The 22,989-nt window shown below is 40.9% G+C and overlaps 1 protein-coding gene across 4 annotated transcripts in view; it reads left to right on the plus strand.

Annotated features, from left to right (window-relative positions):
• cttnbp2 (cortactin binding protein 2) overlaps positions 1 to 22,989 on the plus strand; it is a 160,377-nt gene that overhangs the window by 102,671 nt on the left and 34,717 nt on the right. For all 4 annotated transcript variants that reach the window (XM_078417426.1, XM_078417428.1, XM_078417427.1 and 1 more), the window contains 8 exons: positions 107 to 257; positions 3,519 to 3,773; positions 6,499 to 6,616; positions 11,207 to 11,473; positions 16,239 to 16,334; positions 17,456 to 17,535; positions 18,436 to 18,522; positions 22,774 to 22,873. In XM_078417426.1, coding sequence (XP_078273552.1) covers positions 107 to 257; positions 3,519 to 3,773; positions 6,499 to 6,616; positions 11,207 to 11,473; positions 16,239 to 16,334; positions 17,456 to 17,535; positions 18,436 to 18,522; positions 22,774 to 22,873 — 1,154 coding nt within the window. The remainder of the gene's footprint in view (positions 1 to 106; positions 258 to 3,518; positions 3,774 to 6,498; positions 6,617 to 11,206; positions 11,474 to 16,238; positions 16,335 to 17,455; positions 17,536 to 18,435; positions 18,523 to 22,773; positions 22,874 to 22,989) is intronic.

Below are 22,989 nucleotides of genomic sequence, written 5' to 3' on the forward strand. Positions count from 1 at the left end.
TAAGGGACCACACTTCCTAATTCAAAAGGCATTGGTTTCTAAACTTTAGCAAAGAAAGATAAATAACTATAGATCATTTTTGAAATGTTTTTTTTTCCCTTAACAGATGCACTGAAATGCTTGTTGCTTGTGGTGCAAACATTAACTATGCTGCTGAAGCTGATCAGACTCCTCTGTACCTTTCAAGTATAAATGGACATGATGAATGTACACTTATTTTGTTGGAAGCTGGAGTGGATTATAATACAATGACTATTGTAAGTATTGAAAATGAAAATGCATGTATATACCGATCAGCCAAAACATATTGACCACTGACAGGCGAAGTGAATAACATTGATTATCTTGTTACAATGGCACCTGTCAAGGGGTGGGATATATTAGGCAGCAAGTGAACCGTCAGTTCTTGAAGTTGATGTGTTGGATGCAGGAGAAATGGGCAGGAGTAAAGACCTGAGCGACTTTGACAAGGGCCCAAATTGTTATGGCCAGACGACTGGGTCAGAGCATCTCTGAAACGGCAAGGCTTGTGGGGTGCTCCCGGTCAGCAGTGGTGAGTACCTACCGACAGTGGTCCGAGGAGGGATAAACCACAGGGTGTTGGGCGCCCAAGGCTCATCGATGCGCGAGGGCAACGAAGGCTATCCCGTCTGGTCCGAACCGGCAGAAGGTCTACTGTGGCACAAGTCACAGAAAATTTTAATGGTGGTCCTGGAGGAATGTGTCACAATACACAGTGCATCGCACCCTGCTGCGTATGGGGCTGCACACGGAGGACCAACAGCATATTAGGCAGGTGGCCATAATGTTTTGTCTCATTAGGTCATAATGTTTTGGCTGATCGGTGTAGATAGATGTCAGTTATCATTATGAACACCTGAAAGATTAAAAGTTGATGCATTCTTCAGATTTACTCCATGAAATTTACATGTTTACTAACAGCTTTCCAAAGGTATTTCTTAATCTCAATTTATTTTAAAGGTAAATACAAATAATGTTTTTCAAATGTTTTGTCACATTTACTTTTGAGTATTATTTGACATTTAAGCTTTCTGCATTAGTATGACTATATATATTTTAAGTCACTTTATTTGAAAGCATGATCACCAAATAAAATAAATTGGATTGATTCGATAAATTTAATGTCATAACAGGGGCAAATGAGTTGCTTGGAGTTGCAATATTTTTCTTGCATAATTTTCTGCACAGTTATCGTAAGATTAATCTACTTCTGATTGGAAACCTAAGATGAAATGTGCAAAGTTTATATAAAATGTGTAGGAAGGAACCGCAGATGCTGGTTTACACAGAAGATAGACACAAAATGCTGGAGTAACTCAGCGGGACAGGCAGCATCTCTGGAGAGTCATAAGGAATAGGAGTAGAATTAGGCCATTCGGCCCATCAAGTCCACTCCGCCATTCAATCATGACTGATCTATCTCTCCCTCCTAACCCCATTCTCCTGCCTTCTCCCCTTAATCTCTGACACCCGTACTAATCAAGAATGGTTCAGTCTGAAGGGTCTCGACCCGAAACATCACCTGTTCCTTCTATCCAGAGATGCTGCCTGTCCCGCTGAGTTGCTCCAGCATTTTGTGTCTACAAAGTATATATTAACCTGCATTTATTTTTGAAAATCATTTAGCAGAAGTTATTAAGCCAAAGTTCCATTGCTTAATAATTAATGGGAATTGGAATTTTGCTGCATTATTAGATTAGATTGAATTAGAATAACTGAGATTAATAGTTGCAAATTTGAATTTAATTAAAATATCTTAATGTTACAAAATGATTAATTAATATTTCATAGCTGTTATTTCTATGTGGAAGTGAGGCAATCCATTGATTACCCGGCCCTGAACCTGTTGTAACCTGATGTTCTGCCTTCCATCAAGTGAAGATTTGTTTTGATAGGCATTACAGTTTAAACAGGGCAGTGAATATGGTTAACGTTTGAAGGGGAATGGTTACCTTCCTTCCTTCCTGGCCGATCAAAACATAGTGAAAGGCTAAAAAGATGTGGCATCTGTATTTTGTGTATGTGTAACGATAACAATCTGCTGTTCACTCAGTGATGTATGAGATGTGGTGTTTCCAGCATAATTAGGCTTTCACCAGAGATGGGGATGTTTCAAGATGGCGCCTGTAATGGCACTTGCACGGCTGCTGTACTTTTTAGATTTTTAGATTTAGATTTAGAGATACAGCGCAGAAACAGGCCCTTCGGCCCACCGGGTCCACGCCGCCCAGTGATCCCCGCACATTAACACTATCCTACACCCACTAGGGACAATCTTTACATTTGCCCAGCCAATTAACCTACATACCTGTACGTCTTTGGAGTGTGGGAGGAAACCGAAGATCTCGGAGAAAACCCACGCAGGTCACCGGGAGAACGTACAAACTCCGTACAGACAGCACCCGTAGTCAGGATCGAACCTGAGTCTCCGGCGCTGCATTCGCTGTAAGGCAGCGACTCTACCGCTGTGCCACTGTGCAGCCTTTGCTGCACAATGTTGCTGCTCTCTTCTAGGTGCAATGAAACGCAGTGTAGATAGATCAGCCATGATTGAATTGCGGAATATACTTTGATGGGCCGAATGGCCTAATTCTACTCCTATCACTTATGACTTTATGAAACAAATTTAATAGAATGTGCCACTATTTTCTTCTATTCATTCATATACTGGATGTGGGCATATCCAGTAAAGCAAATTGGCAGAGAAACAAGGAACTGTAGATGCTGATTTACTGTTAAAAAAACGCAGTGCAGGTCAAGGAGCATCTCTGGAGGACATGGATAAGTGATGTTTCGGGGGAGACCCTTCCTCAGACTGATTGTAGTAGGGGGAGAAAGCTGGTAAAGAGGAGGGGATTGGACAAAGCGTGGCAAGTGATTGGTTGGTATGGGTGTGGGGGGTTTCGATTGGCATGTATGTGGACAAAGACAGAGATGAAAAGAAAGGTGCCAGATGAGGGTGGGAGAGGAGTGAAATGTTATGCCAGAGGAAGGGATAAAGCTGAATGTGGATGGAAAATTGGAAGAAGTGAGTGTGCATTCAGGAGTGGCACAGGGAATAGAGTGGGGAAAATAGGGGGGGAGTGGGGGGGTTTGTTACTTTAAATTGGAGAATTCAATGTGTAAATTAACACTCCTGGCACCAAGCATTGGGTGCTTAGTGGCCCTTTCCTCTGACTAAAATTATTTCGTGCTTTTTGCTTAATCGAAATTAGCTCAAAGTATTCGTTTGAGCAGCAATGTTTACCATTACGAGCTATATCGCTAGCTGCTGATATTTGTCAATTTTGCAAATATCTTTATTTCTTTGCACTTTAAGGAATATGATTTTAATTTGATTAGAAAAAAAGTAGATTTAAAAAGTAAGATGGTAATCTCTAGTGCAAAGAGTCTGTTTTTAATCTTCAATTTATTTATGATGTGTAATGGAAGCTTCCTAGTGGGATGACCTTCAGGTAACAGAAATTGAGTGGGCGACTTTCCTTCTTTCCTTTTAGAATGGCTGGACTCCCTTTCATGCAGCTGTGAATTCTGGTCACATAGATTGCCTGAGGCTTCTCATGTATCCTCGAGTATCTGGGGGCACAAGGTTTGCTGATGACTCAGAGTGCAAGTCCAGCTCCACAGACCCTGAATGTGCAGGAGGGAGTGATAAATTCAGAGCGGAGAATATGGTTTCAGCCGACCTAATCAACCATGCTGACAAAGAAGGCTGGACCGCTGCCCATATGGCTGCATCTAAAGGTTTTAAGGTATGTTTTGTAACACTATACTGCTGTAATGTAGCTGACTTGTCAAAACCCCAAATTTTAAATTGTTTCTCCATTTGTAAGGTTATTCTTATTCCATGGATTGTAATTTTATATCTGTAAGTCCTTTACATTTATATTATCCTCATGAGGGAAATACTGTTTTGGGGGTCAGAGTCTTGCACTACAAAACATAAGCCGTCAACAGAATCCTGTAAATATTAGTAATGCCAGAAGGACTGTGTTGCTCAGCTTAATGTAACTGAATGTGAAGGGCAAGGAATGGTATCACCTGGTGCTCCATCTCCACTGACCCACAAGTTACATGGCACGGACTCCATGCATTTCATGTTTCAGTAATTATGTATATGACCACACATTTTCTTCCAGTTAAAAAGTTAGATAACTCGTGAATGGAATTAACTAACTGGGAATATTGTTAGTTGTTTTATAACTGTTCATGTATTTGCAACCTTTTCTCCCTATGTAAATGACTTTTTCAGAATCAGAATCAGAATAGCCTTTATTGTCATCCAAAAAAACAAGTCTTTTGGACAAGATTCCGTTACCCACAGTCCAACAATAAGAGCAATAAAAATAAAGCAATAACACACACCATCACAAACCAACACAAAACAAAAAAAAGAAACATCCATTTCAATTTAACAAAAGAAGTATCTGATTTAAAAGCACACATTTTTCTGTTTAAGTATTTGCAATTCGTGATTTTTGTAATGCACAGAACAGTGCGACATGGAGATCTTGATCCATTAAAGTTTAACCAAAATAAACATATACAGGCTTAAGTTGCAGAAATGGAACCAATTTGTTCTTCTGCAATATTTTTCTCTCAAACTTTTTCATGGTTCAAGGTTTCAAGGTCAGTTTATTGCCACATGTACCAATTAAGGTACAGTGAAATTTGAATGACCATACAGGCATACTAAGTGAAGAGCAACAAGGCACACAACCACAAAAAAGTGAACATAAACATCCATCACAGTGGATTCCACATTCCTCACTGTGATGGAAGGCAATAAAATTCAATCTTCTTCCTAACCAAGTAACGATCCATTAGAAGAGAAATGTTTTTATCAAACTGCCCAAATTAGCAACTCTGGGTGAACAAAGGGCTTTAGACATGTAAGTCCAGAAATTATGCACTCAACACCAAAGGCATGGCATGCAAAAGGGTCAGAGCCGGTGCTATTTTCATATACAAAACGGTGCGCGGTGCACATATAATTTATAACAAGGAATTCCAGATACTCGTTTACACCGAAGATAGACACAAAATGCTGGAGTAACCCAGCGGGACAGGCAGTATCTCTGGAGAAAAGGAATGGGTGATGTTTCAGGTCGAGACCCTCGTTCACACGCATATCATTCCTTGCTGTTGGTGTGTATGGCAGATCATTGCCCTATAAGCTGATGAAGGACCTGATCTAATTTACTATATTTTATTTTTAAAAACCTTAGTAATTTTATTTGTAACTAGACCAAGTGGATCCGTTGGGCCCAAACCTCTCCCGCATTGGTGCAGCACCCTCTCCTCTCTCCCTCCCCTCTCCCTCCCGCCCCTCCGCTCCTCCTCCACCCCTCCCCCCTTCCCCTCCTCCTTCCCCCCCTTCCCCTCCCCCTTCCCCCCACTCCATCCCTCTCAACCCCCCTTATCCTCCCTCCCCCCCCTCCCTCCCTCCCTAGGAGATAGATTTAAACTTTAAAATGTGAATAACTAAAACTATAACACCGATTTCAATGAAACTTCTTGCATTAGCACCAAAGGGACGACGGTGAGTGAGGTGGACCTAAAATTGTTGCGCTATCGTGTACCGTTTTGGCTGTAGTTCAGGAACAAACAAACGAGAGTTTTAGTACATAGATATAAAAAGTTCTAAAAATTCAACAATCTAGTTATTAACTTTTTAGAGACTCTGTTCTGGCAGGAACCGCCACCAAAAAGCAATGGTAAGCGATGTAGCTCAATAGAGCACTGGTTGGAACCGACTCAAGTATTACATTCTGTTCAGAACACTACATGGGGTGAAGGATTGTAACCATAGGATTAGATGAAGCACAGATTCAAAGGAAAGGTTTCAGAAGGTATCAAAAAGGGAATCATTGCATTGACTGAAATGTAAAAGATCGGGTGATGTAATTGAAGTACTAAAAAATGATTACGGGGATTGACAGAGTTGACAAGGGAAATTATAACCTCTGGTGAGAGAATTCGAATCAATGGAACATCGTATTCAAAAGCTCTCTCCCCCTTAAAATATTGTTGAATCCAGCCACTCAAAAATGAGAAACCCGATTTTGTTTTATAATTAGAGGAAGTATTAGAGGTTACAGAACTATTGGGTAGATGAATCAAGTTAGAGAACAGCCATAGATTTTTTTAGATTTAGATTTAGCGATACAGCGCAGAAAAAGGGCCCTTTGGCTCACCGGGTCCACGCCGCCCAGCGATCCCCACACATTAACACTATCCTACACCCACTAGGAACAATTTTTACATTTGCCCAGCCAATTAACCTACAAACCTGTACATCTTTGGAGTAGTGGAGTAGGCTCAAAGTTGTTTCAACATCTGTTGCTGTTAATCATTTTGGTGGTGTGTGCTTCCTCATCATTCTAACTTTTCCAAACAGGTTAGATGGCTGACGTGTGCCACGAGACATGATGCTATTTCACTAGATTTGTTTTCTCCTGTCTTTCGCTGTTCTAGAATTGCCTGGAAGTGCTCTGCAGGCACAGTGGCTTGGACCCAAATAGGAAAGATAAATGTCAACGGACTGTGCATGATGTGGCCACAGATGACTGTAAACATCTGCTGGAGAATTGGAGTGAGTAAAGTGGAATATTTAGGGGATGCTAACTATACGTTACAATATAATTGTTAGTAAGTTGGCAAAGCAAATTGTGTAAATTTAGTGTTCCTACTTCAATTCGGCATTTATAAAATGATTGCTTTTTACTGTTGTATCAGTAAGCGATAAAATGGCTAATCCGTTTCACACAGAAGTCTTCACTGAGGAAGATACACACAATCTCCCAAATGTTCTAGGGGCTGGAGAACCTAGGGTGATGGAGGAACTGAAGGAAATCCACATTAGGCAGGAAATTGTTTTGGGTAGACTGATGGGACTGAAGGCTGATAAATCCCCAGGGCCTGATGGTCTGCATCCCAGAGTACTTAAGGAGGTGGCTCTAGAAATAGTGGAAGCATTGGAGATAATTTTTCAATGTTCTATAGATTCAGGATCAGTTCCTGTGGATTGGAGAATAGCAAATGTTATCCCACTTTTTAAGAAAGGAGGGAGAGAGAAAACGGGTAATTATAGACCAGTTAGTCTGACATCAGTGGTGGGGAAAATGCTGGAGTCAATTATAAAAGACGAAATTGCTGAGCATTTGGATAGCAGTAACGGGATCGTTCCGAGTCAGCATGGATTTACGAAGGGGAAATCATGCTTGACAAATCTACTGGAATTTTTTGAGGATGTAACTAGGAAAATTGACAAGGGAGAGTCAGTGGATGTGGTGTACCTCGACTTTCAGAAAACCTTCGACAAGGTCCCACATAGGAGATTAGTGGGCAAAATTAGGGCACATGGTATTGGGGGTAGGGTACTGACATGGATAGAAAATTGGTTAACAGACAGAAAGCAAAGAGTGGGGATAAATGGGTCCCTTTCGGAATGGCAGGCAGTGACCAGTGGGGTACCGCAAGGTTCGGTGCTGGGACCCCAGCTATTTACGATATACATTAATGACTTAGACGAAGGGATTAAAAGTACCATTAGCAAATTTGCAGATGATACTAAGTTGGGGGGTAGTGTGAATTGTGAGGAAGATGCAATAAGGCTGCAGGGTGACCTGGACAGGTTGTGTGAGTGGGCGGATACATGGCAGATGCAGTTTAATGTAGATAAGTGTGAGGTTATTCACTTTGGAAGTAAGAATAGAAAGGCAGATTATTATCTGAATGGTGTCAAGTTAGGAGGAGGGGGAGTTCAACGAGATCTGGGTGTCCTAGTGCATCAGTCAATGAAAGGAAGCATGCAGGTTCAGCAGGCAGTGAAGAAAGCCAATGGAATGTTGGCCTTCGTAACAAGAGGAGTTGAGTATAGGAGCAAAGAGGTCCTTCTACAGTTGTACCGGGCCCTGGTGAGACCGCACCTGGAGTACTGTGTGCAGTTTTGGTCTCCAAATATGAGGAAGGATATTCTTGCTATGGAGGGCGTGCAGCGTAGGTTCACTAGATTAATTCCCGGAATGGCGGGACTGTCGTATGTTGAAAGGCTGGAGCGACTGGGCTTGTATACACTGGAATTTAGAAGGATGAGGGGGGATCTTATTGAAACATATAAGATAATTAGGGGATTGGACACATTAGAGGCAGATAACATGTTCCCAATGTTGGGGGAGTCCAGAACAAGGGGCCACAGTTTGAGAATAAGGGGTAGGCCATTTAGAACGGAGATGAGGAAGAACTTTTTCAGTCAGAGGGTGGTGAAGGTGTGGAATTCTCTGCCTCAGAAGGCAGTGGAGGCCAGTTCGTTGGATGCTTTCAAGAGAGAGCTGGATAGAGCTCTTAAGGATAGCGGAGTGAGGGGGTATGGGGAGAAGGCAGGAACGGGGTACTGATTGATAATGATCAGCCATGATCGCATTGAATGGCGGTGCTGGCTCGAAGGGCTGAATGGCCTACTCCTGCACCTATTGTCTATTGTCTATTGTCTATTGTCTAAGTAAATCTCATCTGTAAACAATTATTTTATGGCTAAAGACCTCTGGACATTCCCTGATGCATATTGTGTAAATAAACATTTTTTACATTCAGATATTTTAGAATTCAAATCCCAAGAGGTTCTAGTAAGCCTGTCAAAATGTTATAATGTATAGAGATATTATGAAGTAATGCTAACATTGATCTTAAATGGTTAATTCTGGCACTGCATTATCTCTGCACTTTATTGCTGTTATTTGCATTGTGTCAAAATATATTGAAACAATTTCTATTATTTTGGAAAGGATGATCCACCTAACAAAATGACATCCGCACATGTTGGTAATTGAGCTTTTGCATGTTGTTTGGTTTTGTAGATTTTTATTAACGGTAGTGATAGTGATGTGCTTTCTTTTATATTTGATGTGTCGCAATGTTTCCTAGAGGTGGATGCAAATGCCTGTGTGCATGTAATTATAATTAAAATTATTTAAAGATGATTTAAAAACCGAGTCATTAGACACAATAATAATCCAATCCAGAGCATCTTGCCACACTGCAACTTCTTCCCTCTAAGAAACTCTGGTTTTATTGGTCTTTGCTGAACTTTGCATGCCTTCTTGGAAATGCAATTTCTATAGTTTATTTAAAAAAAATAGCTTGTCTGATTTTGGATTTTCAGAAGTTAACCTGTGTTTCTTTGAACTCGGTGCTTGCACTTAACTGCCTATGCCCTTGATCTTTATATATGGTATGCAATTGCTTGTGCTTGTAATAGAAAATGTGTTTAGTATGAGTTGAGCAGTAACAAGACTGTTTTAAAAAACCAAATGGGGAAAATGTTGAGAGCCCAGATACGACTGGTTAAATAAACCAGTATTTTAAATGGTTTAATTAAAATAAACGTATCTGTCAATGGTATTGAACAGAAATTGATCACTTTAAACAAATCCACTTAAAATGTTATTGAAGTTATTTGACAAGATTCACATGTCGGTCATCGGTCAAGTTGGAGAATAATGTAATTACTGTATGAGAAGTTAATGTAAATATACCTGGAATATTAAGCGAAGTACTGACCCACTGTAAGAATGGTGTGATTAAGCTCAAGAAGGTGCAGGAAAGATGCACGAGGACATTGCAGGACTGGACGGCTTGTGTTATAAGGAAGACTGGGTAGGCTGGGAGTGTTTTCCCTGGAGTGAAGGAGGCTGAGGTCTAACCTTAGGGAGATGCATGAAGTCATGAGTGGCCCAGATAAGGCGACGAGCACCGTCTTTATCCCAGCATAGGTGAGTCTAAAACTAGAGGGCATGGGTTTTAAGGTGAAAGTGGAAAGATTTAAATGGGCCTGGGGGCAGGTTTTTCTCTCAGAGTTGTACTGGGTATATGGTTAGAGCTGGTGGAGGAAATGATAGAGGTGGGTGCAACTTCAATACTTAAGACATTTGGACAGGTTCATAGACAGGAAAGCATTAAAACGATATGGGCCAAATGCAAGCAAATGGAATTACTTGTGAAGGCACCATGGTTGGCATGGATGAGTTGAGCTGAAGGGCCTCTTTCCATGTTGTATGACTTAATGAATTGAATGCCAAACAGTGTTAGCCACTTGTTAGTGCAAGAATAATATCATTGAGAGTTGTGCACGCCGAGTGAAATGGCTTGCACACACTCAATATGGTTTTTACATTTGCCCACATTAATAACACTGGTGTCAACTGTAACTTGGCCAAACAACTAAAGGATAGATGTGTAGGAAAATAACTGCAGAGACTGGTACAAATCGAAGGTATCACAAAATGCTGGAATAACTCAGCGGGTCAGGCAGCATCTCTGGAGAGAAGGAATGGGTGACGTTTCGGGTCGAGACCCTTCTTCAGACTGAAGAAGGGTCTCGACCCGAAACGCCACCCATTCCTTCTCTCCAGAGATGCTGCCTGACCCGCTGAGTTACTCCAGCATTTTGTGATACTAAAGGATAGACACTCCAACTCGCTCATTTACATGAAACACACAACATAATAGTGTATGTACTCCACTTCCAAGATACAGTTCTTTGTCTACCATGAAATCGATTTTCCAAAGTTGGGTATGACACTCTATCACTTGTTGCAAGCATGTGACTGTAGACAAAATGTCATCCCCATGTGGGGCATGGAAATGCCCTGGGTTGCACAAGGTACGCTTTCCTTTAGTTTGAGATGATAGGGTTGGAATTTGGTAAAGGCAGCATCACCTGCTTGCATTATTCCAGACCTGTGAATTTTCAGCATTAACATTGGATGGTCATGGTGTTATTCCATTCCATGGGGCAAAACATTCCAAATCGTGAGGAATAAAAATAAGGAAAAAAAATATTTTTAAATGTTAAACCAAATTTTTTTTTCTTCTATTTTCTATTTTTAACACGTCAGAGAATTTTACCGTCAATATTGATAACGATCTGCTTTATAAAAATAACATTGGAATGGTGTGGTCTCTTTTTAAAGCCACCGCAGCAAATTTGCTTTAAAAGATTTTGCTCCACATTATCTACAAGGGTTTCCTTTTAATTTCAGTTTCCGTTGTCAAGTTTTTCCTTTTAATTTTAAATTCCATGTGATTGTACGCATGCAGTGATTTCTCTTTGTGTACATGTTCTAATGTGAATGTATAAATCCAAGTTGATTGCTTTTACTTCCTTATGTATTTTGTCCTGCAGATGCACACAAGGTACTGCTACAAATTTCTATGAAACAAAGTGAACAGGTTTGTAGGAGTACTGGACATATTGAGAATAACATTACAGTTGGCAGTTTGATCATCCACAAACAGACTACCTGGGATGACCTATCTAAAGCTGTAACAGTGACACTGAAGAATCATTACAAAACTGTCATGCGTGGATGGGAATCGCCAGAGGCTTCAACTTTGCTGAATATTTCCGAATGCAGCTTTATTTCAAGTGATATATCTGCAGTTGAAATAGGTACGTGTTCACCTGGACCCTCTGAAAAATCGCCACCATTTCACAGAAACCCTAAGCTAACTTATATTTGGATTAACTTGTCAGCTGTCCAATTTTTCACTGAACACCCCCTTTGTAATGAGCAGCCTCATAGGGATATTGATAGGTTAAGCGATTGGGAGGAAAAATTAGAATATAATGCGTAAAAATGTGAAATGTTTCCATTTTAGTGAAAAAATAAAATTACAGCATATTATCTAAATAGTGAGAGATTACAGCTCTGAAACAAAGAATCTCGGATGCACAATTTGTAAAATATTAGTTTTAGTTTAATTTATTATTGTCATATTTACCAAGGTACAGTGAAATTTATTCACAAAATGCTGGAGTAACTCAGCAGGTCATGCAGCATCCCAGGAGAGAAGGAATCGGCGACATTTCGGGTCGAGGCCCTTCTTCAGACTGATGTCAGGGGGGCGGGACAAAGGAAGGATATAGGTGGAGACAGGAAGACAGTGGGAGAACTGGGAAGGGGGAGGGGAAGAGAGGGACAGAGGAACTATCTAAAGTCGGGTCTCGACCCGAAACGTCGCCCATCCCTTCTCTCCTGAGATGCTGCCTGACCTGCTGAGTTACTCCAACATTTTGTGAATAAATACCTTCGATTTGTACCAGCATCTGCAGTTATTTTCTTACACTTAAGGTACAGTGAAAAACTTTTTGTTGTGTGCAATCAAGGAAAAGAAAAGACGATACATGATTACAATCAAGCCGTTCACAGTGTACAGAAAAAGGGTGCAACAGGGGTGAAAGAATAAGTCCGATTAAAGATAGTTCAAAGGTCTCCAATGAGGTAGATGGGTGGTCAGGACCGCACTCTAGCAGGTGTGAGGATTGGTCGGTTGCCTGATAACAGCTTGGATGAAATTGTCCCTGAATCCAGAGGTGTGCATTGCCAAATGTATGTGCCTCTTGCCTGATGGGAGAGGGGAAAAGAAGGAATGACTAGCGTGAGACTGGTCCTTGGTTAGAGTGGTGGCCTTGTAGATGCAGCGTGAAGTGTAGATGGAGTCAATGGAAGGGAGGTTGGTTTATGTGATGGTCTGGGCTCTGTCCACGATTCTCTGCAATTTCTTGCAGTCTTGGATGGAGCTGTTCCCAAACCATGCTGTGATGCATCTCGATAAAATGCTTTCTACGGCACCTCTGTAGAAATTGGTGAGTGTTGTTGGGGGTATGCTGAACTTCCTCAGCCTTCTAAGGAAGTAGAGGCATTGGTGTGCTTTCTTGGTCATAGCTTCGATGTGGCCGGTCCGGGACAAGTTGCTGGTGATATTTATTGCCAAGAACGGCAGACTGGCACAGCTGTAGAGCTGCTGCCTTACAGAGCCAGAGACCCGAGTTCGATCCTGGCAGAGTTTGACCGCATGGGTTTTCTCTGGGTGCCCGAGTTTCCTCCACATTCCAAAGATGTTCAGGTTTGTAAGTTAATTTGCTTCAGTAAATTGTCACTCGTGTGTAGGATAGAACGGATGATCGCTGGTCAGCCTGGATTTGGTGGACCGAAGGGCCTGTTTCTATGCTGTATCTCTAAACTAAACTAAACTTGAAGCTATCGACCATCTCTACTTCAGCGCCATCAGTGTACTGGGGTGTCTGTACTGCTTTGCTTCCTCAAGTCAATCACAATCACCTTTGTCTTGCTAACATTGAGGGAGAGATTGTTGTCTTGGCACCCAGGTTGTGAGGTTCACAATCTCCTTCCTGTACTCCGTCTTGTCATTATTTTATGTACGGCCCACTATGGTGGTGTCGTCTGCGAACGTGTAAATTGAGTTGAATTGGTCTTTGCTGCACAGTCACACGCGAATAAGAAGTATAGAAGGGGGCTGAGGAGGACAAGTCAATGGATATTTTTAAGACAGAGTTAGATAGATTCTTGATTAGTACGGGTGTTAGGGGTTATGGGGAGAAGGCAGGAGAATGGGGTTAGGAGGGAGAGATAGATCAGCCATGATTGAATGGCGGAGTAGACTTGATGGGCCGAACGGCCTAATTCTGCTCCCAACACTTATGACCTGAGAATGCATCCTGGTGGGCACTGGTGCTGAGGATTATTGTAGAGGATGATCTGTCCCCTGTCCTCACACACAGTGCACTGGTGATCTGGTCGTCAAGGATCCAGAAACAGAGGGGAGTGCTGACTCCAAGTTCAATGAGTTTGGAGATGAGCTTAGTTGGGAAAATGGTATTCAAACCAACGCTGTAATCTATGAATAAGGTGAATGATGAATGAATGATGAATGATGTAGGTGTCCTACTTATCCAGGTGTTCCAAGGATGAGTTTAGGTACAGGGAGATGACATCAGCCGAGGACATTTTGTGTCCGTTGGTGAACTGGAGTGTATGTAGGAAATAATTTTAAAAGCCATCAGAATTACATTGTTTATTGCCTTGGGAAATGAATACAAATGTAGAGAGGTTATACTTGGAGGGTTTGAGGGACCAATTTGTTCTCTTAATTTGTATGTTGCATAAAACATTATTGACTGTACATCTGGAGTGCAATGTTCAATGCTGGTCTCTTGATGTAAGAAATAATGTTAATGCATTGGAAGCAGTTCAGAAAAGGTTCACTGGGCTCATGATTAAAATGAGTAGCTTAACTTGAGGAAAGGTTGGACAAATAGTGTTTTATTGACTGGCGTTTAGGAGAGTGAGGGTAGCATGACTGAACCATATGAAATCCTGAGTGGGCGCATCTCGAGAGTCAAGAGTGTTTTATTGGCATATGGCCTGAAACAGAACGATGAAATTCTTACCTGCAGCACAACAGATATGTAAACGTAGTACTGTGAAAACACCACAATAAATAACAAATATAAGTTCAGTGTATAAAAACACAAGCAAACAAAACATTAATAGTACAAAGACAAAAACAATGACCCCAAGTCTAAGTAGTTAGGAGCTTATTTGAGGATTGTAGTGTTTAATTACCTAATGGTTGTGGGGAAGAAGCTGATCCTGAACTCGGACGTTACAGCTTTCAGGCTGTAATATGTTCTTCCCGATAGCAGGAGTGTGGCCAGAATGGTGTGGGGCTCTGACGACGCTGGCAGCCTTTTTGAGGCTCCTGTGATCCCTTTGATAGTGGGGAGAACAGTACCCGTGATGGACGCTTACCAAGTTTTTCCAACTTCTTCATTTCTGGGCATTCAAGTTGCCAAACCAGGCCTTGATGCGACTCGTCAATATGCCCTCTACTGGACACCTGTAGAAGTTCAAGAGAGTATTTGTTGACACACCGAAGCTTCTCAGGGGGATAGAAGTGCTGATGAGCTTTCTTTATGATTGCATCAATGTGCTGGGTCGCATCCCCATTGACGTGTTGTGGCGGTGGGCAAATTGTAGTGTCCAGGTGCTGGTTGAGGTAGGAGTAAATATGCGCTTCAACCAATTTCAAAAGCACCTCATCACCACAGACGTTAGTGCCACCGGACGATTGTCGTTGAGGCTTGTCACCTTATTCTTCTTGGGCACCGGTATTAGTGATGCCCTTTTAAAGCAGGTAGGAGCCTCGGACCTCAGTAATGAGAGGTTAAAGATGCCCGCTAAAACTCCAGGCAGTTGGTCTGCACAGGTTTTGAGAACGCAACCAGGTGACTATCAGGACCAGACACTTTCCAAGGGTTCGCCCTCCTGAAGGATCTTCTGACATCAGCCTCTGTGACTGAGATTGTAATACCATTGGGGCGTTATGGATGCACATCCGTGTTCTCCCTGTCAAATGTAGGGAGCCCTGCTTCAGCTGCCGAACATCCGCCTCATCCTCCAGTTAAAAGTCAAAGTCCCTTTTAGGCTTAGCAAGGTCGTAACTGGATTTCTTGTATGACTCTGCATCACCAGACTTGAATGCCCTAGATCTAGTCCTCAGAAGAGTGCAGACTGCCTGGTTCATTCAAGGCTTCTGGTTGGGGAACATGTGGATGCTTTTCGTGGGACCACACTGCTCCAAATCCAAATCACTCGGAAGAGGATGTTTCCTCTTGTGGACAAATCTAGTACTAGGGCTCATTATTTAAAAATTAATTGCTACCTATTTCAGACAAGAAGGGGATAAAATGTTATTTCTTCAGCCAGAAGATCATAACATTTTGGAACACATCTTCAGAAAATGATGGAAGCAGAGCTATTCAATTCTTTTAATGATGGATTTAATTGGTAGATTCTAGATAAGCAGAGTGCCAAACATACTGTGGGTAGTTGGAAATATAAACTTAAGATTACAGTTAGATCAACCATGATTTTATTAAATGGTGTAGAAGGCTAGGGGGGGAAATTGAACTAGACCTGCCCTTGATTTAGAGATATATACGTATGCACATCTAGCAATATGATGGCATTTATGATACTATGATTCAGGTTAGAGTTTTCTCCTTAATCTGTTGGCTGGTAGATGGTTAAAGTGAGGGTTAAACTGTTTACGGATTGTAAAACTGCAACCTAACATTTCATGTGTAGGAAGGAACTGCAGATGCTGGTTTAAACCGAAGATCGTCTCAAAAAGCTGGAGTAACTCAGTGGGACCGGCAGCATCTCTGGAGAGGAGGAATGGGCAACAATTCGGGTTGAGACCCTTCTTCAAACTGGTTAGGGATAAGGGAAACGAGAGATATAGACGATGATGTGGAGAGATAATGAACAATGAATAAAAGAGATGCAAAAAAGTAACGATGATAAAGGAAACAGGCCATTGTGAGCTAACATTTCGTGTTTCTTTCACAGGTGATGAAATTTGGATACCAGGCCAAATTTTGATGGCCTCTCCATGGTCGTTGATAAACTGGAGCCAAAATAACATTGTCACAGTATTCTTAAATGGTGAGATTTCTTCTGCTATTATTGTGTTATAAATTACGATGAATGCTGCCCAGCTTCTTTACTATTTTATTCACCGACATTCAGCATAAAAAGAAGCTATTCAGTTTATAATGCTTTCAGTTTACTAAGCTATTTTGATTCCATTTTGAGCAAGAGTTATAGCTTCACCTTTCATGGCATTCATTATTTAATTATTCCTACAAATGTTTTTAACAAGATTTAACGAGTCAACAGGATTTTACCAAATATCGTTAAGGTGAAAGATCAATAAACACATCATTATATTGCACATTTGGGTTGATCTTTCTACAGCAGTACAGTGAAAATAGAAACTGCATTTCTGAGTGTTCCTTAGTAATTTCCTAAAGCCGAAACTTATTGTTCATTATTGTCCATCCTGCTCTAATGATGCCCCTTGATTCACCGAGAAAGATCTGTTTTAGAAACATAGAAAATAGGTGCAGGAGGAGGCCATTTGGCCCTTCGAGCCAGCACCGCCATTCATTGTGATCATGGCTGAATTCAGTAAATACTATGATATTATATTGAATTATTATAATTTCCTTGCGTCGTATTGATTAGAGCAATTTATATCCTATCTCCACAATGCATAAAGATTTAATCACACTTGTTTAATTAATACTAGCAAAGTCTGTTTTCTTAATGTAATTTGTATTTTTTTGATATATGGGTATAATTACATTAGGAATCTCCTAGTGGGGTTTCTAATGTCCAGTAAAGACTTTCATCATGATGAGAGTTTTATAAAAGTGGGTACCACGGAAATCCTTGACGACTAGCCTCACCACACATGAAATCATGGGTGTACTGGCTGCCTTTTTTTATGTCCATTTGATTTTATGGTAGAACATTTTGCAAAGAACATCCAGTGTTTCTGTAAGACTCGTGAATAAAAGTTTCCATTGGATATATCTTGCATAAGTTCTACAGTGTTGTTTTTGGCCTGGTATTAATGATGTCATTCTTTATTCTTGTCCTTATGTATTCTCTTGCACACTGTGCAGGCATTTTTTTAAATCTTCCATGATGCAAAGCTGACTAATGTGTATATGCAGTAAATAATATACATTTTATACTAGTAATACATTCTTTTTTAACAGTTTTACAGGAAGGATTCCTCGATAGCATAGCTTATGCCTCTCTCATTCCTGTCTGTATACTTCAGAACTACCTCCGGCTGGTAAGAGTGCGTTAATATTACAGCACGTAGAATTTTTCATTACTTGTTTAGTATTTAATATGCAGCATGAAATTGTGTATTTTTATAAATTTAACAGGGCAGTTGTATGGGTACATGGATAGGAAAGATTTAGAGGGGTATGGGTCAAACGCAGGCAAATGGGACAAACGTTAATGGGCATCGTGGTTGGCATGAACGCTTTGGGCTAAAGGGCCTGTTTCCATTTCACTGAATCTGGCTCTAATCATGTTAAATATATTAATGGAATTTAATTTGAGTATCTATTTTGATTGCTAAGCTCAGGTATAAAAGAAGACAACTTTTTTAGATCATTGATGAAAACTATTATGTGCAGCCATCTGATGTGTAAAATAGAGTATAAAATCAGTCTGAAGAAGGGTCTCGACCCGAAACATCACCCATTCCTTCTCTCCAGAGATGCTGCCTGTCCCACTGAGTTACTCCAGCTTTTTGTGTCTATCTTCGACTTAAACCAGCATCTGCAGTTCCTTCCTACACAGAGTTCACTGAGGCATTTTCAGAATATATTTTGTAAAATCTAATATTGAGTATTTTCTTTTGCAAATATTTTGCAAAATGTTACAAGTCATCCAATGTAAAGGGATGCCATTGGTGAAAAGGAACTTACAGGGAAAACATATACTTCCTGAAGATGTCTTCAAGAACCCCAGATAAATAGCAACTAGTATCCAGAGACGTTGCTCTGTCCACGAGTTGACTTTTCAATAAAAACATTTGTTCAAGTATGAGCGGTGTGGTGAATTCAAGCGAATGACATTGAATTATCTGAATTATCAGTTTTGTTTTTTTCAGAGACTGCTAGAGCTGATCATTTATAGCATTTTCTGTGTAAACCTTTCATTTGAATTACCTTAACAGGTTGAACGGTATCACAATGTAATTTTCCATGGACCGGTGGGAAGCTGCCAAGACCAGGTTGCTCATGAAATAGCAAACTGTATTAAGGTAAGTGGATACCCTCTGAGACATTTCATCACGTTTATCTGCATTGTTAAGCATTTTGAACTCGAAAGATGTTTTTATATTAGGACAAAAATGTATGTATGAATATACAAAACTTACCTTTTAAAACCTGGATGAAATCTATTTTCCCCCACCTCACCTGCTCAGCCTATGTGCAAGATATTTAAGACATTTTGTGAAAAAGTGTAGAATTAAGCACTTATACCAAAGTCTTAGTTCCTCATAGGACCATCTATTATTATTTGCCACAATCTATTTGGGCAATCTCAAATATAATTGTGTATGAATCATGTTTAAGTAAGACAAAAATAAGGATACAGGTAATTCGAGTATCAGATGTATTGTATCTCCATTTATACTCTTGAATTTTCTCCTTAACTAGACCAAATGGACCCGTTGTGCCCAAACCTCTCTTGCATTGGTGCAGCACCCTCTCCTCCCCCTCCCTCTCCCCTCTCCCCTCTCCTCCCACTCCCCCTCCCTCTACCCCTCTCCTGCCTCCTCCTCCCCCCTCTCCTCCCTCCCCCTCTCCTTCCCCCTCCCCTCTTCCCTTTCCCTCCCCCTACCCCATCCCCCTCAACTCGCTCCTTATCCTCCCTTCTCCCTCCCTCCCCCCATTCCTCTCCCTCCCTCCCCCTCCTTCATTAAGAGATAGATTTAAACTTTAAAATGTGAATAATTTTAAAAATATAACACCGATTTCAATGAAACTTCTTCCATTAGCACCAAAGGGACGACGGTGAGTAAGGTGGGCCTAAAAGTATTGCGCTATCGTGTACCGTTTTGGCTGTAGTTCAGGAACAATCAAACAAACAAGAGTTTTAGTATATAGATTTTGGGTATGTAAAGATCACCAAATTTTTGGCACAAATTAACATTTAATACAATTCGATTTTTCTATGGCATTTTACATTGGATGGCTGATTTGTTTTTGTTTGGTTGGTCAAACCATCATATTACATTGAGAATTTCCACTAATTTGCCCATTTATTACAGCTTCAAGAGCATAATTAAAACTTAACAATTTTTAGCTGCAGGTACAAAGGTAAATGCATTTTTAAAGCATTTTGAGCCTACATTTTCCAGATTTACTAACATAATTTAAAAATCAAGTTCAATAACTTTATTCACAGTTGGAGGACTGATTTTTTTTTTTAATGCTTATTTTTGTGATAAATCTTTTTTTTAATTAGTTGCGTTAACAAAACTGCAAATATTTCACAAATGTTATATTAAAAGTGTTTCCTGATTGCGTTCATTCATTGCAGCTTTTTATGGTTGTATCTGAATGAGTTTTGCAAATTAGTTTGAGTGAGATTGTGAAACAAATCCTTTCTCAAAGCAAACGGTTTTGAACATGATATGCCACAATGCCACTGATTGCACTCAAAATGGAAAATCCAGTCACCATTATTCGAATTATGCATTCTATCCATAGTCACATTAGTTATGCAAGCTGCTATTCATGTGTTACGTCTTCCCATTGAATTTGTAATTCATAAATTACACTGTTTGCATAAGCAATTTCCATTTTAAATGGGGAAATAGAATGGAAAGTACTGTACAAAACTCAGCGGGACAGGCAGCATCTCTGTCTTAATGTGACAGATAATGCTGACAGCCTGATTAGTAATAATGCCATTTTATTTTTCCTTTGAACGAACAATGTGCGTGTTTTGAAGATTCAACGCATACATGACAATCCCCACCGGGCGGCGATATTTGTAGTTCTAACAGAATTGAAAAATGACGTAAACTGAATGACTTATGGATTCAGCTGTATATCTTGAATCTAAAATGTTAATGTGGGACCAGTCTTGCTGACAGCTTCCACAGAGAGCACTAGGCATATTCCAAACTCCCCTGCCTGCACACTGCATTGTACAGTATGGAATGTTCTGGGCACATCTGACTGCTTGCACTGACCAGGACTTGCCATTGAGTGTGCCGGGACTCTGTAATCTAACGCACTGATTGATCAGATATGGTTTGTGTCGAGCTCTACATAGAAAAATAGTTGCAGGAGTAGGCCATTCGGCCCTTCGAGCCAGCACCCCCATTCATAGAAAACATAGAAAATAGGTGCAAGAGGAGGTCATTTGGCCCTTCGAGCCAGCACCGCCATTCATTGTGATCATGGCTGATCATCCACAATCAGTAACCTGTGCCTGCCTTCTCCCCATATCCCTTGATTCCACTAGCCCCTAGAGCTCTATATAACTCTCTTTTAAATTCATCCAGTGAATTGGTCTCCACTGCTTTCTGTGGCAGAGAATTCCACAAATTCACAACTCTCTGGGTGAAAAAGTTACTTCTCACCTCAGTTTTAAATGGCCTCCCCTTTATCTTTAGACTGTGGCCCCTGGTTCTGGATTCCCCCAACATTGGGAACATTTTTCCTGCATCTGGCTTGTCCAGTCCTTTTATAATTTTATACATCTCTATAAGATCCCCTCTCATCCTTCTAAACTCCAATGAATACAAGCCCAGTCTTTCTAATCTTTCCTTATATGACAGTCCCGCCATCCCAGGGATTAACCTCGTGTACCTACGCTGCACTACCTCAATAGCAAGGATGTCCTTCCTCAAATTAGGAGACCAAAACTGCACACAATACTCCAGATGTGGTCTCACCAGGGCCCTATACAACTGCAGAAGGACCTCTTTAATCCTATACTGAAATCCTCTCGTTATGAAGGCCAACATGCCATTAGCTTTCTTCACTGCCTGCTGTACCTGCACACTTACTTTCAGTGACTGGTGTACAATGACACCCAGGTCTCGTTGCCCTTCCCCTTTACTTAATCTGACACCTGAAATAATAATCTGCCTCCTTGTTTTTGCCGCCAAAGTGGATAACCTCACATTTATCCACATTCAAAATAATCATTGCTGATCATCTAAAATCAGTACCCCGTTCCTGCTTTTTCCCCATATCCCTTGATTCCTTTAGCCCTAAGAGCTAAATCTAACTCTCTTGAATACATCCAGTGAATTGGCCACCACTGCCTACTGTGGCAGAGAATTCCACAGATTCACAACCCTGGGGTGAAAAAGTTTTTCCTCATCTCAGTCCTAAATAGCCAACCCCTTATTCTTAAACTGACCACTGGTTCTGAACTCCCCCAACTTCGGGAACATTTTTCCTGTACCTTTAAGAATCCTGAATAAGAATCCAATCCTTTAAGAATTTAATATGTTTGTTTTAGATTCCCTCTCATCCTAAATTCGAGTGCATACAAGCCCAATCGGTCTATTCTTTCATCATATGTCAGTCCCACCATCCTGGGGATTAACCTGGTGAACCTACGCTGCACTGCCTCAATAGCAATAATTGTCTTAAATTAGGAGACCAAAATTGCACACAATACTCCAGATGCGGTCTCACCAGGGCCCTGTACAAATGCAGTAGGACCTCCTTGCTCCTAAACTCAAATCCTCTCGCAATGAAGGCTTTCTTCACTGCCTGCTATACCTGCATGCTAACTTTCAGTGACTGATGTACAAGCACACTCAGGTCTTGCACACACACACTCAAGCACCTCCCCTTTTCCTAATCTGATACCATTCCGATAATAATCTGCTTTCCTGTTCTTGCCACCAAAGTGGATAACCTCACATTTATCCACATTATACTACATCTGCCATGCCAACTCACCCAACCTATCCAAGTCACCCTGCAACCTCATAGCATCCTCCTCGCAGTTCACACTGCCACCCAGCTTTGTGTCATCCGCAAATTTGGAGATGTTGCATTTAATTCCCTCGTCTAAATGATTAATTTATATTGTAAATAACGGGTCCCAGCACCGAGCCTTGCGGCACCACACTAGTCACAGTTTTACATGAGCAATAACCAGCATATTTAGTGCAATCAGTGAATCAGGAGTGGATTGCTTCAGATGATGTGTAACCATTCCTCCATTTTGGACTGGTTGGCAATTGTGTGATGCTTCAGTTTCACGTAAATCGCTTTTACGGTGTTCTCCATAACGTGTCCTTAATACGTTGAATCAGGTTGCAGTCTTTCTGACTCGACAGGAGGGTTAACCTATGCAAGGTATACATTTGCCAGTGTTTAGAGTGTCTGACCTGTCATTTAGATCTAATCTCCATCACCAAGTAAGAGAATACTGCTTGTAAAACTCTAAATGTGTGCCATTGATGTAATTCCGGACTGATCCAGATGCTGCAGTTAGAAGTTAATCCACCCGCATCTTTCGATTCTTGCAGCACAAGCAGGAAGCGATTGGTTCCAGCTGTGAAATAATACAGATTGAGATGGAAATGAGTTTATCGAAGGACCAGCTGGTGGAGCTGTTTATTCAAAGTGGTAAGAGCTTTGTAATTGGAATCAGCACACGGTGTAGAATTTAAAATGTTGCAAAACTGACATACACCAATCAGCCAAAACGTTATGACCACTGACAGGCGAAGTGAATAACATTG

Source organism: Rhinoraja longicauda, chromosome 20 (genome assembly GCF_053455715.1).
Source record: "Rhinoraja longicauda isolate Sanriku21f chromosome 20, sRhiLon1.1, whole genome shotgun sequence".
Lineage (NCBI taxonomy): Eukaryota > Metazoa > Chordata > Chondrichthyes > Rajiformes > Arhynchobatidae > Rhinoraja > Rhinoraja longicauda.